General features: G+C 40.4%; 1 protein-coding gene across 1 annotated transcript in view; it reads right to left on the minus strand.

Moving 5' to 3' along the window:
• The window catches only part of TEX10 (testis expressed 10), a 62972-nt gene that overhangs the window by 13481 nt on the left and 33834 nt on the right, over positions 1 to 15657 (minus strand). Inside the window, exons 10-11 of the mRNA XM_050891735.1 lie at positions 7907 to 7995; positions 6557 to 6690 (exon numbers count right to left, since the gene is read on the minus strand). Of these exons, the coding sequence (XP_050747692.1) occupies positions 6557 to 6690; positions 7907 to 7995 (223 nt within the window). The remainder of the gene's footprint in view (positions 1 to 6556; positions 6691 to 7906; positions 7996 to 15657) is intronic.

Consider the following 15657-nt stretch of genomic DNA (forward strand, 5'->3'; position numbering starts at 1 on the left):
TATAAAGACAATTAACTCTATCCCAGCCAAAACCAGCACATACGGTTAGCCACATGCTACCAAGTGCACTCGTTATATTAACACTCCAAAAGTCAAAACTGCAATTTGAAAATGCCTCAAATTATTCTTTTCCTTTATACAGCTTGCTCCTTCTCCAGAAGCACACCTTTTCTTCCGCATCTCTGGCATGCATACGTTATACACATTAAATTCCCTCTTACAGTTCATTACCATTAAAAATACACACCACTCACTGCACATTACAGCTAGCTAGCGACAGAAAGCTGGGACTGCCTTCCAAAGAATTTGAAAACAAAGTCGAGCAGCGAGCAATAAAGCCAACAAGCCGTGGCCTCCTACAGATTGACGCCTGGGACCCTTCAACCCTTGCCCTTCCGTTTCTTCAGCACCATAACCCCAGCTGCTCCTGCCTCACAACCCCCCCGACACCCCCGCGGGCCAAGCAACAGCACCTGCTGAGCCTGGTCCAGAGTGATGTACACGCAGGCTGGCCAGCTGGCTGCTGCCAAGCAGGATGCAGAAACCGAGTTATAAACTGCCTTGTGCTAATCTGGAGTTTTTTCTCTTCCACCTGCTTATTTTCATAAAATTTAAGGGCAACTAGTATTTGCAACTTTATTCTTTTAGTACAGAGCCAAAAACTAGCCAATGGTTTAGACAAAACTAGTGGTGGAAGAGAAGCGTATTGGGTTTGCGTGGCAAGGTTTTGGTGGCAGGGGGGGCTACAGGGGTGGCTTCTGTGAGAAGCTGCTAGAAGCTTCCCCCATGTCCGATAAAGTCAATGCCAGCGGGTTCCAAGACGGACCCGCCGCTGGCCAAGGCCGAGCCCATCAGCAACAGTGGTAGCGCCTCTGTGATAACATATTTAAGAAAGGGAAAAGAAGTTACAGGGGAGTAGCAGTTGCAGCCAGAGAGAGCGGAGTGAGAAGATGTGAGAGAAACAACTTGGCAGACACCAAGGTCAGGGAAGAAGGAGGGGGAGGAGGTGCTCCAGGCGCCGGAGCAGAGATTCCCCTGCAGCCCGTGGTGAAGACCATGGTGAGGCAGGCTGTCCCCCTGCAGCCCATGGAGGTCCATGGTGGAGCAGAGATCCACCTGCAGCCCGTGGAGGACCCCACGCCACAGCAGGTGGATGCCTGAAGGAGGCTGTGACCCCGTGGGAAGCCCGCGCTGGAGCAGGCTCCTGGCAGGACCTGCGGACCCGTGGCCCCGTGGAGACAGGAGCCCATGCTGGAGCAGGTTTGCTGGCAGGACTTGTGACCCCGCGGGGGACCCACGCTGGAGCAGTCTGTTCCTGAAGGACTGCACCCCGTGGAAGGGACCCACGCTGGAGCAGTTCATGAAGAACTGTAGCCCGTGGGAAGGACTCACGTTGGAGAAGTTCGTGGAGGACTGTCTCCCGTGGGAGGGGCCCCACGCTGGAGCAGGGGAAGAGTGTGAGTCCTCCTCCCCCTGAGGAGGAAGGAGCGGCAGAAACAACGTGTGATGAACTGACCACCACCCCCATTCCCCGTCCCCCTGCGCCGCTCGGGGGGAGGAGGTAGAGAAAATCAGAAGTAAAGTTAAGCCCGGGAAGAAGGGAGGGGTGGGGGAAGGTGTTTTAAGATTTGGTTTTATTTCTCATTATCCTGCTCTGATTTGACTAGCAATAAATTAAACTAATTTTTCCCCAAGTTGAGTCTGTTTTGCCCATGACGGTAATTGGTGAGTGATCTCCCTGTCCTTATCTCAACCCACGAGCCTCTTGTTTTATTTTCTCTCCCCTGTCCAGTTGAGGAGGGGGAGTGATAGAGCGGCTTTGGTGGGCACCTGGCATCTAGCCAGGGTCAACCCACTACAAGAAGAAAGAGGAAGATGGATGGACTAATAATAAGAATCTGATCACTAGTCTCATTTATTCATAGGAAACCAGGCTGTCAAATCCTAATTCCATCAGTTCCTTATTTATTTTCATCCACAACAAAGTATTCTTCCGTTATGAGGAAACCCTAAATTACAACTACACACTGAGAACTCTTTTAAATGAACAACTCTGAACATGAAGTAGAGGCCTGAATGCTGCCTGCTCTGCAGCCAATGGAGGGCTGTTCTCACTTACTAGGTATTTTAAATTACTACAAATACTTTGCTTAACATTACAGCATCACCATAAACTTCCTTATCCAGCAAGGGAAAGCACAAAAGACTCAGCATTCAGAAGCTGTGCCCCTCTACTCAGTTCCACCAAAAGCATGACTAATTCAGGCTGGGTTTTAATATTTCCTGTTGCATTTATTTATTTAAATAATTTCTGTCACAGCTAAAAATATTTTGATTCTGAATTTGTGTCACACTTTGAGCTACGTCCACTTAAAAGAAAGTGATCTCCAAACCTACCTCCCTCAAACTCAATGCACACAGAGCCACCATATCACACTGTCTTTCAAGACATCCTAGAGCAGCATCATGATTTGCTGGCAGTTTTCCTCTCCCCAGAGGCTGCAGCTCTGGATTTTGGGCGGGGTTGTTGCTATTTGGTTTATTTTCTTTTGAGAGGAGAGTAGCTTGTTCAATACCTGGTGGAATCTACTTGCTCTACAAAAAGTATTCCTGTGCAACCTTTGGCAAATCTTGAACTGAAAGGTTTTTCCCCAAGCCAGCATTTTTCTCCCTGCGCTACTGCCCCGCGCCCCGTTTTTTTAAAATGGTCCAGCCTCCAAATCTCAGAGTTTTTATGGACTACAGTCCCCAGAATGTTTTCTTTACAAATTGAATATGGAATAGAATATGGGTCAACACATTTGAGGTTGGAGAATGGTACTCAACAAGGAAAAGAGAAACCCCCTAAAAAAACTTAATGAACACAGCACTGTATTAGATATTTAAACACAGAGAAAGAGAGTCATCTAAAAGCCTAACATCTGATTTTTTTTTTTAAGTGGTAACTTCAGCATAGCTTTGTTTATATATCACTTACCATATCTATGATTGCATCTGAAATCAAAACCAGCCAAGTAAAAAATGAATGGAATCCTGTGATTCATAAAAGGAAGCGGTTGCCTTAATACTGATCTCTTCTCTTCATAAAAACAAAGATATTTGAAACACAAACAGTGTATCGCAGAGACCATTATTACCAGATCAGAGGCAAGAGGAAAGAATATCTTAATTTTTCTGTAGTAGGAAAGAAAGCTACTGAAGAGGTGCCCCTACTTTTCTGTCCACAAATTCCATGGAAAAAAAATAGCAGTTCTGGGGGGAACACCCTGAACAGCATTGCAATACCACCAGTCCTTCTGGCAAGCATTTAACGGGAACAGTTTGACTTCCAGATCACACGTAAGTGTATAAACCTACCAAATAAAAAATAAAATCTTCCTATACTGGGAATCTCATTATGCTCTAAAAAAAAATAATAATGAAGAGATTTGTCAATGGTGAAACAAAAGTTCTGATTTTTCAAGAGGAGAAATTTTCACAGAATCACAGAATCACTGAAGTTGGAAGGGACCCCCTCAAGCTCCTCTAGTCCAACACTCCTGCTCAAGCAGGGTCAGCTAGAGCAGGTCACCCAGCACTGTGTCCAGCCTGGTTTTGAGTATTGTTCATAGATGAGAACCATAACATCTCTAAGCTACTTATTCCAGTGTTTGACCACCCTCACTGTGAAAAAGTTCTTTTGTTTAGATGGAGCTTCATGTGTTTTACTTTGAGCCCTCTTATCCTGTCACTGAGCACTACTGAGAAGAGTCTGGCTCCAACCTCTTCGTTCCCTCCCATCAGGTATCTACACACATTGGTAAGATCCCCTCTGAGCCTTCTCTCTTGTCCAGGCTGAACAGTTCCAGCGCTCTAAGCATCATCTCATATGAAAGATGCTCCAGTACATCCACATCTCTCTTGTACTGGGGAGCCCAAAACTGGACACAGTACTTCAGATGTGACCTCACCAGTGCTGAGCAGTGAAGGAGGACCACCTCTCTCGACCTGCTGGCAACAACCCTCCTCATGCAGCCCAGAACGCCGTTGGGCTTTTTTGCCACGAGGGTACATTGCTCGCTCATGGTCAGCTTGTCATCCACCAGAACCTCAAGGTTCTTCTCTGCAGAGCTGCCTTCCTGCTGGTCAGCCTCCAGCATTTACTGGTGCCTGAGGTTATTCCTCCCCAGGTGCAGGAATCTGCATTTTCCTTTACTGAACTTCATGAGGTTCCTTCTCTGCCCAGTTCTCCAGCAATATCCCTCTGAATGGCAGCACAACCATCTGATCTATCACCCAATCCTCCCAGTTTTGTACTATCTTCAAACTTGCTGAGGGTGCACTTGGTCTTACTGTCCATGTCATTAACAAAGGCTAGAAAGTACTGGCCCCAGTACTGATCCCTGGGGTACACTACTAGTGACTTGCCTCCAACTGGACTTTGCATTACTGATCACAACCCTCTGGCCTGGCCGTTCAGGCAGTTTTCAATCCATCTCTCTGTCTATTTACCTAAGCCATTCTTTTTCAGCATGTTGACAAGGACATTATGGGATACAGCATCAAAAACCTTACTCAAGTCAAGATAAACTGCTCTCCCCTCACCCACCAAGCTAGTCACCTTGTTGCAGAAGGCTAACAGGTTGGTTGAGCACAATTTGCCCTTCATAAATCCTTGCTGACTATTCCCAATCACATCCTAGATGTATCTGATAGAATTCAGTTCACTAGAAACTTTCTCTCCACAGTCATGAACATGCTTATGAGGAAAAGCCTCCAATCTCCTTCTCAAGCTCAGAGTTGTAAGCGGCAGGCCAGAACTCCCTTTGGTTAAGAGTCAACAAAATGAGGTGGGTCTAAAAGGTCTCATCGTTCTTCACACAGATTTTTGATGCACGGGATTTTTGTTCCTATTCTCTCTTTCATAACTTACTCTCCAGAAAAGACTTCAGGCTGACATAACTGCAGAAGTAGCGCAATGTTCCATAGGATGTCCAAATCCTCTTTCATTACTAACAAAGGATATCCAGCTCTTTGCTTAATGAATGCCATCCACTTCTGAGAACCCAAGAGAGCACCTTGTATCTTTCCCAAGAAAAGGCACTTTAACAAAAGCAAGTCTCAAGTTTCTGAAAATACTGACTCTCCTTGATGGCACCAAAACACTGAAAAGATTGTGGTAGGAGAAGTAAATCAAACTTGCAGCCAGGAACCAAAGGTACAAACAAGCTATCTACAATCAAACTACTTCACTGTCCTTAAGTGAAAATAGTCCTATTGTGTAGTATCTCAACCAGCTTTGATAGATTTGTGGAAGAGAAGCGAAAAGAGGAAGGAGAAGACACAAGAGGTGGCATTTTCAGAAACAGGTAAAGTATATATAAATCCTTCAGATGCTGTATGGGATTATGCTAACTCTTTGAGAAACAAGTAATCCCTCCGGTGCATTCCCAGAGGAACACTTCTGTACAGGACAGGGAGAGAAAGCATTCTAGTCTTTCAACACTGGAGAAAGGAGTTTTGGTGAGAAAATGCTTCATTACTGCCCAGAAGAGACAAAGCGAAACAAATTAGAAAGTTTAGCTGCTCCACAGGCCAACTGACTGAAGGCAGGACATCTGAAGATGTGTGTCAGTCGTGGTACCAAACAACAACTTTGCTTAAAATACTTTTCAATATATAATAGCACATATTCAATATATGCCTCGGACTATCATTAGTTTCAATAGATTATCACTTAAACTTTATGAATTACAAGAGAAAAAAAATCTACTATACTGCTTTTTTGAACCAAAAAGACTGCCACGAAAACGCAGAATAAATCATACAACTAAAAACTTCTGTTACACTCTTCTTTCTGTATTCGTGACAGAGATTTCATAAATACTGTCAAATTGGCATGTCATTAAAACATGATTTCACACCTTAAAGTGGTTTCTGGTGAGCTAAGCAATAAAAAGAGTTGAGCCAGAATGAAGACTAATGCACCTGTTCTGAACAAAATCTGGTGGCTCAGATCCCTTTAGAACCAACAATAAAATTAAGCTTTCAGCTCTTACAATCTTACAAGCAGGAACTGAATTCACAGTGAAGCTTCTAATCCAAATAAATTTTGATTAAATAAGCATCAGAAGTTATTCTACGTAATCATCAATGCCAACTTAAATGAGATTTTAACTTGGCAGTAATATTAATGCAAGTGCTTTTTAATTAACAATGGAATTCACTCTCAAAGAAAACTCTTTATAATTAGTATTTTTACAATTAATTTATTTTTGAAAGCCAAAACATATTGCTGGTTTTAATCTTATTAGTGTTTAAGAATTTTCCACCGAGGCTTCTACCCATTTTTTCCATGAGTATTGTTTTGCATACTACATGTCTGAACATTCACCTTTTAAAGCAGCTTCCTTCAAAATATTATCTGATGGCTGTAGAAAAACGTTGGCTGTTTGACAGCTATTATATTTTTCATTCTTTTTTCAACTCAACTCACAACAAGATTTATCTGTGGAAAAGGGATGGAGAGCACTCGGAGTTTGTATGCTGTCATTTAGAATTAGTGTTGATGTATTACCTCTGTCACAGCCCAGTGGTGTAAAAACTGGTCCAGATCAGTTAGGTAAAGACGGACAGGTGAAAGCTGTGTCTGGCTAATGTGTGGTTTTCCTCTAATGCCCTGGAGACTAGTCAACTCCTCTCTTGAAAACCCTAGAGAAAAAGAAGCAGTACAACAGTATCACAAAACAAGCCAAGCACTGTTCTACTTCAACAGCATCATTGACAAAAACTGTCTTTTAAATTATGTCTGCATAACATTTTTTTGTTAAAAGCTCTTGCTTGGTATTTTAAATTAAGTCTATCAAAATACAAATTCTGACTTCTGAAAGAAAACAAAAATATTTGAAAAATCAATGGCATACCCATTTAAACTATATGTGGGATAAAAAAAACTGTAAGAGGCCAATGTTATGCTGCTATTTTGAACACAGGTATCTTTAAAAATAATTAAAAAAAACGGGTATAATGCAAGACAGTTCACCATGTGTTCACAATAACTCTTCTATTTACTCAAACAGTAACCTTCTAACATAACCTCAGGGTTAAAAAAAAAAATAAATTAAAAATCATTTGGCTAATTATTTCTAGCCAGGTATTAGATATTTTAGTAAAACAGGACTACTGCTCCAAAACAGTCACTTTGGTTTTGCTTTCATTTTCTCAGTTATCAGTACAGTGCTCTCTTCACTATTCTAGGAAAAAAGGTAATTTCTGAAAGCAAAGTAGTTGAACATTATGAATGACTGAGGTGATGAAGAAAAGACACTTTCTTTTTACCACAGGACAAGTTACTGGAAGATATTTCTCAGTAATATTATGCCATTTTAACCACTGTGATTTCCCAAAGTTGCATCACCACAGAACACAACTATTTTTATATCTGAGTAAGAATATAGTAGCAGAAGTAATTCTGCTCACATGCTGACCTTGGGCAGCTCACTTCAACGTACTTTCATTACTTTATTCCGATGGAATGTTTTTAATAGCGTAAGCATGTCCACAGGAAATCCCAGAGGCACTCATTTATATTGTTATGAGCCAATAAAGGCGTTTACTTAAACCTAGAAAAAAAATTCTTGTTCATGTCATATGCTGAATTTAGGTTTTCCTCATACTTTCCAAAGAAAGTTGCTAGAATGAAGAAAAAGTATGCAAATATTCAGCCCAAATGGCAAAGTGTAAAAATAGGGTGTCAAAAAACAGATCAAGAGAAAAAAGGGTCTCTCATACCAAAAATACGTATCAAGATCAGAATTACTTTCAGGAAGTACTTACTACACCATTTATTCTAAATTAAATCCAGTAATTGACTATCAAAACAAATTTCATTTTGTTAATTCTGAATTATGACATTCACATGGATTACCTATAAGGGTTGAAAACAAGAAGCTGAAATAGTCCACATCATTCACTGAATTATCCTGCACTTGGCACTTCCAGCCTGCAAAGGATGATCTACACAAAACCAATAGCAGATAGTTTATTAAAAACCATATAATTAAGAATTCACAACCTACCTGCACAATACAATCAATTAGCATGACTAAATTGTTAATTTTAGCATTCCTGTTTCTAACTGCTGTTGTTAGAATAGCATTTTAAAGAGCTTCAAAAACAGAACTTGCTCTTTTCGAGACAAGTCATGTTGAACTCTGTACCCCTACATGGGCTTAGGTTGTTAAGTTGATTAAATTACTGAGATAGCAACTTTTCATAAATACCGGTATAACCTTTAATATAGTGACGACAGCCAACACACAGTAAGTTAAATTAGTTTTATTTCCCTTATTTGGTAAAAGTCATCATGTTACAAAGCTGGGCTGTATTTTTCATTATATCCACTACATTTAAATCAGCTCTTTACATGAACAATAGATCCCATTTAAAAGCAGCCCCAGCATCTATTTTAGAGTAGCTAAAGCTATTAAACACAGAACTAAATTAAAAACTTGCTTTGAGATTTAGAACACAAAAAGGAGCAATATGCAAAGACAGGAGCAAACCCGTTATCAAAGCTGCCTGACACTTCCCTTTTTAGGGGCAATCTGTAAGAAGTGGAGCACCAGCCTACTTCTGTTTCTCAAATTAGAAGCAGTACGTGCTTGTGGAAACTCGGAGCAAACAGACACCACTGACCACCTAACGGTAGCGTCTTGCCCGTGTATTGGTGCAGAACCAGGAGAAAGCCAGGAGCTGGGAACAAGTACCTCTCACACATGCTTTCCTCAAAAGGCTGCAGCTCAGACCTACATCACATTATGCAAAATGCGTATTATTCAAATTTACTTGTATGCTGCTCTTGGCACTTGTGCTGCGGACTATGGATCTTTGCTGTAAGAGATTGCTGCTTTCTGCTCTTACAATCTTGCAAAATTTCAGAGCTTCCGAATGCAATTTTCCAAGCCAACTATCTGCCTCAGATCACTTTTTTCCTGATTTCTCTCCGCTAACAGCCAAAATGGCTTAGCTCATGGCTAACAAAATTCTGGAAAGCTTGTTTTTCAGAAATTTTTTACAGCTCCATGTTTTGGGAGCAAAAATATCAAATTTGGAATACCTTTGTGCCAGGCATATACATTTTGCCACCCCATGAAAACCCATCCACAATATTTCAGCATCCACAAAAATGACAGCTAGAATATGCACGTCTGGAGCTACTCAAAAAGAAAAAAAAGAAAGGAATTTCAGAATTTCTTTAAATTAAAGAAAAAATTCAGGATTTAATCAGACTACCACATAGGAGAATTAATTCTAGGGGGAAAAAAAAAAAATAGAAAGTCACAGCTAGGTGAGAGAGAACAAAGAAAGGCTTTATTAAATAAAGCTCCCACTTCACATTGTATCCTTAATGGCAAATCCTTATTTCCAGGCATATGTCAGGTGACCTAGCAACTCTGCAGTGCAGGCATGGTCCCTTCTAGTTCCTATGAGGCCTTCGGTCCTCCTCTGAAGCCTGGCTCGCTGCTTCCTTTTCTTAACCCGTAGTCTCTCAATCTCTCTCCATTCATAAGGCTGCCGCTTGGCTGCCAACACTGAGTTCTCCAGAGACAAACTCCTTGGCCATGGCCAGTAGTCTTCTCCCAGGAGAAGGGAGAATTTCCTCCCTCCTTCCAAGGAGGTCCCAGTCCGATTCATTACAGCATCAAAGAGATTTCACACATACTCAACTAAATCAGCAAGAGGTCTTGCAACCTATTTCCCCAGAGATTCTACATAAGGTGAGTATTCACACAAGAATTAGATCCATATACCAGAAGAGAGTATGAAGCCCGTGTCCTGTTCAGCATAGGGGAAGAAGCTGCCTGAATCCAATGCAGAGGGACCATGAGTCAGACTTGAGGTCACTCATCATACCAAAATAAGCATTGGGGAGCATGAAGAGAGATTCAGGAGAATTTAGGACTTACTGGACACAGAAATTCAAACTGTGATGCAATCACTGAGCAAAATGGTGAGAATGCAAGAGGTTGGAAGAGATACATCAGATGACAAGCTGCAAAGGGAATTGGGGAAATGTGAAAATAAAAAAAATCTTGGGCAGGAAGATAGAAAACATGGAAAGAACTTGTGATAAGCCTGAATTCAGGAAGTAGGGACTTGCATGACAAAGCTAGTCAGAATCTGGTTTAAAATAATAAAATATAAAAATATTTTTCCATGCAACAGTTAGCAGATGTGTTGAATTCCTCACACTAGGACCAGTGGATGCAAGAATTTTACATGAACTCGAGAAGAGACTGAACAAAAACTCAGATTCACTGCAGGCACTGCAATAGGTTCAGGAGATCCCTGGACATGAAAAATGATTCTGAAGCTTATTGATATACGTCTGGAAATTTTTCAAACACAGCAGTTTTCTTTTTCTACCCACATTTGACTATCTGCACACTCACAGAACAGGACAAGCATTTTAAGCATCCTAACAGCATGCCAAGCTAAGTGCCACTGATGTAGACATAAGAGAAAGCAGAGAGAATCACTGCTGTTCTGCCCCAGGAACATGGAGGCAAGGTAAGACACAAACCCTTGACACAGCTATTAAACGGTTTTAAGACTCATCTACAAGCAGAGCTACAGTGAGACACGCACAGACAAAACCAAGATCCCCAAATTCAGGTGCAGTTTACTTTTTTTAAAAAAGTGAAAGCTATTACATACATAAAAGAAGCCTCAATTTTAAAAAAGCATTAAGGTTAAAAATAATCTAGCATTCAATTTAGAAAGTGACAGAGGAAGTTGCCTATAATCTTCAGCTTGGCCTCTTTGTGCATATGCCTTAGAGCATGATAATATTATGTGTTATATTTTCTCTAAAAAAAAAAAAAACAACTATGCCTCGTTCAAATCATGGATGAATGGATCAATCAGGATTATGCAATGAAGGATAACACAGCCTGACCTGTTCCTGCCTTATTTATTGCATCATCTATAGCATTCACAACGTATGAGGCATGAGATGGTTAAAAAAAGTAGAAGAAAGGATTAGCTCACGAAATCAGGTAAACAAATAGGTTTTAGGCATTATACTGGATCACCCTCCTATCTGTAACACAGCGGTTCTAGGAGATGCTACATAAATACTTTTTTAAATTGGAGGACAGAAAGTCAGCGGTAACACATTTCTCCAGGTATCATCCGATGAACTATTAATTTAGTTTTATAACAGGAAAAACCCCACGTTATTCATAGTGGAAGCTTCTCTCATCCCTTCTTTCTGCTAGTTATCACTAGCCCTGCAACAGTTCAACAGTGAGTAAAACACCAAAAGGGCGGTAACAGCTGTGGGGCAATACAGTTTCATATATCTTAAAGAGCAGCATATAGATCCTTCTGATCTCTACTGCTCCACTTGCACGTACAGTGAAATTGAAGTCAATCCTTTGCTTTCGAGATAGAAAATGCTAAATATTCTGAAAAATCAGTGCCCAAATGTTTCATGCCGAATTCCTAAAGTTAGCAGGTACTTCTATGTACTTCCGTCTACACCTTTTCCTTGCCTCAGTTCCTCATCTGTAAGTTGGGAAAAATATCACCTCCTTATCTCCTACAGCTGTGAAAATACTGGAGCACAACACAAAATTCCATGGGCAGGGGGAACCACTTTGTTTTCCAAGTGGCACATAATAAAATAGACAAAACAAGGAGCCTTCTACTGAAACAACAGGGACAAAGCATAACATTATGTAAACACTCCTCCAGTGAGCATGATGCACTCAATACAGAATGTAGGATGGAAAAATAACATGAGATCATGTAATCAAAGACTAGATAAGGATCTCACAGACATAAATTAAGATCAAGACCAATGTCTTTCTAATATTACAAATACAAACAGAACAGCATTACAGCACAGGAGAAGTTTGTTTAAATACAAGTCTAACCAGTTGTCAGTGCCTCAATTACCTTAGAGCCCAAACGTCTATAATGTAGTTGAAGCTGCTCAATTTTGAGGTTCACATTAAAGGAAACCAGAAATAAGATAGAACACACAGAACAAAAGAAATTTAATTCTAGAACAGATGTTGATGTACTACAAATATATTACAAATTATTTCAAAAATCTTAGTTTAATATATTAAGACTACCATGGATAATTAAGAACTATGTGCACTTTTAAAATATGTTTTCAAGATGCTTGTAAATTACATGTTAGACGTTTAACAAAAAAAAAATCTGATTTATATGTGGAAGAGAGGTAATAAGCATATTATAACCTCCCTTTTTTGAGTAAATTTTTACTGACAACAGGAACCTGTTATCAAATTGCATATGAGTGAGACCTCTCCAGTCAGCTAGTCCAAACCCGCATTAACTATGATGAATTATGTGTTGCAATTTCCATAAGGTTACCTGCTCTCCATGAGAACCTCTCTACTGAGGTTTAGAATTGCACCTTTAGGTAACCTGTTCTGTACGCCAAACGGTATTAAAAGAAAAGCTGAATCTAATTAACTTAAAAATCACTGCTTCTCTTGCCATTAGCACTGCAAATATTTCTCAGTCACAGCAACTGTGCAATGCACTCCTTTTATCACTTCTAACTTTTCTTTTAACTCCAGACGGACCTCACTACTTTTGTTCACACTGTTGTTGTTTTCAGGTTGGGCTATATCACACAGTTGCAAAATAAAACAACTGCAGTTTGTGCACAAGTGGTTATTTCTCAACTACAGACTATTATCTTTGTGCTTCCTGACCTAAACTAGCTACCAATTGATTTCTGGTTCAGGTTTAAGGTGTTGGTTTTGACTTAGTCAAAAGGAGTCTTTGGGTAATTTAGAGGTCTCTGGTAGCAGAACTCTAGTGACTCTTGCTGCAGTCATTTTAGAAATTATCCTTCCACTTGTCCTCCTGTAAAACACATTGCTCAAACTTCAACTCAGACAGCAATGCACCTATCAAGTACAGCAAGTTTTGCTTAGAATTTGGGTTGGGTTTTTGATTTTTTGTTGTTGTTGTTCAGCAATAAAATTGAAAAAAGTGTAATGAATCTCAAAACCCCCTGAGTTCAATCTTCAAGTATTTTAAAGTAAAACAAGAAAAAGCAAACGCAAGATTCACAGTTCTTCTGAGGCACTAATACTACCACCCTTTTGTTCATAAACTCAAGGGTTACAGAACTCAAGAAGTGTAAGATCAAGGGTCTGGGTTTTCTGTTCAAGGAAACTAAAATCCAATTCTTTCACCTTCCAGGAAAGTGCTTCCACTGCCATAACAGAGAATATTCTAGCGCAGGGTGTTCCTGAAGCTTTACAGAATTATTTAAACATTTGCAAGAGAATAGTCTCAGAAACCTAACTTAGACTGTGGTAAGTGATCCCATTTTAAATTTATTTTATCAATCATTGATCACAGATTTAAACCAAGGCCTCCCACAATTGTTTCTTTAATTCTAGGTTATAAAATCATTCTAAAAGGAGTTTCCCCTCTATTTCTTCCACTGATACTTCTGTTCCACACAGAACATGTACATATTCATAGGCACAGCCACCGGCTGATTCACTCATTTCCTGAAAAATCCTAACCGCATTCCAGGCCTCAACTCAGTGAAAATTTACTAATATATAAGTGAATTATATTAATTTTATTAAATTAAGTACACCTCCTCAAAATAGTTCAATGACTAAGTCACTGTGTTAGAAAACAGGAAATCAAATTCCCCTTCAGATGAAGGCAGTGAACCTAGATTTTCTGCATCCTCAGCAAGTGCTTTAACCACTGAGATACTAATAATAAATTGTCCTTCAAACACATCAGGAGCAGAAAACTTCCCAAGATTCTGTATACCCAGCAGACAACCAGCGCATGAGAGCGGCACTCAGGCAAGAGAAGGCTATAGGACAGAAGCTACAGGAATTCTGCCCGTGTCTGATCATCAGAGAAGAAACTGTGCTGGTTCCCATCCCAGAACGACTCTTCACAAAGACCTGTTGTAACTTCAAGCAGCTGCACAACATATTATGGAACCCAACAAAACAAAAGGGAATTACCAGGATGAGATGGCATTCACCATGCAAAGGAGCTCCAAGGGAAAGCAAGGATGAACTGAACTACTAGCAGCTGTGAGCAACCTGCCATCTGAGAACTTCCTTGACGCCTACAGACTGTGGAGTGGCAAATGTGATCATGGTTTATTTTGTTTTTAAAAATAAGTTCCACATAACTAAGGTCTTTAATGCCTGCACTGGGCAAATTTATACACACTATAACAATGGATAAAATTAGCTGACACATGAATACCTATGTCATGCTTGGGAACAGACAGAATGGTTTCTGAAAAAAGAATTTTTGCCTTACATATCTCTTAGAAATCTTCTTAAGGGGTAGGTACATGTGAATATGGAAGACCCTGTAATACTTGGGAAAAAGAATTCCAGAAAACTAAACAGCCACAGTGCAGGAACGAAGATCCTTACATCAAGAGATGATTGGTTGAAAGGCAGGAAGTGGTGGGTAGAACAAACTGATCAGCTCATACAGTGGAAGACACACCACCACCTTCCAGATGCACACTCTGTTGTTCTGCAGCTCATCAGGATACAGCTGAACAGCTGTTTTTGCCTAGCCAGGAGTTAAGGCCTTGGAAATATGAGAAGCAGAGTAAAGCGGTTCTTCCACAATAGCCAGAACAATCACACTACAGCCGAGGATCATAAAGAAGTTGTTTCCACTGCATGAAACAGGACTAAGTTTTCCTACACAACCCAGGACCACAGATGTGTAGGACAATACCCCTTATCACTTGTGAATCTTCCACTGTGATCAACCAGCCACTGTGTTGAGAAAAAGTCTTTACTGATCCACAGAAAGGGGGTAAAGAAAAGGTTTCCTCTTTCTTTCGGCTTCCTATTTTTATGACCTGTGCCATCTATGACCTCTCGACACAACGAGTCTAGTATCAGGCCAGAGAGTTTATCTATCAAGACAAAACTGTTCAGCTACTGATCAGTACTCATCAGGAGCAGGAGAGTTCCACAGAGATACTGCAGCATCCTTCTCTAGAGAGCTAAGAGGACTCCATTCAAATTCTTCAGCACACTGCTCAGGGGTCACTGTCTGAGCCCAGAAACACTGCTCTGCTGAATAAAACCATGCTAGGACAAGACTGTACAGATGTATCTTCTAGCCAGCCTCCTCACAGGATTGTTATGAACATCTCGTGTTTTACATAGACACCTAGCTGTGTAACTAGTAGCAGCGCTGTCTGACAACCGTTTAAAATGGTGCTTACATGTAAAAACACCTGTCACATATGAGGTAATGGAACAATTATGGAATTAGCTATTCTAGAGAGCTTGGCAAGTATGTTACAATACATCCCAAATACGCTCATGCTCTCATTCTCAGGAACTGTGTGTGTATAAACAACATACACTGGAAGGAGGAAAACCACATGCAAGTACCACACTAAGACTGTTGTACCTTTATGGAAGAAAAATATAAAACATTTTCCCCCAGTGTAGGCATGTACTTGCACTACTGTAAAATACGTTCTTTTAAAACACTGAAAAGCCCTGTGCCAATATTTCTCTCAGCTTTGGCATACTTTATTCCTGTTTAGCTTTAATGAAAAATAATTTCTGTCAAATTGAAATGCAACTGCAATAAAGTATAAAC

This window comes from Gymnogyps californianus, chromosome 2 (genome assembly GCF_018139145.2).
Source record: "Gymnogyps californianus isolate 813 chromosome 2, ASM1813914v2, whole genome shotgun sequence".
NCBI classification, from domain to species: domain Eukaryota; kingdom Metazoa; phylum Chordata; class Aves; order Accipitriformes; family Cathartidae; genus Gymnogyps; species Gymnogyps californianus.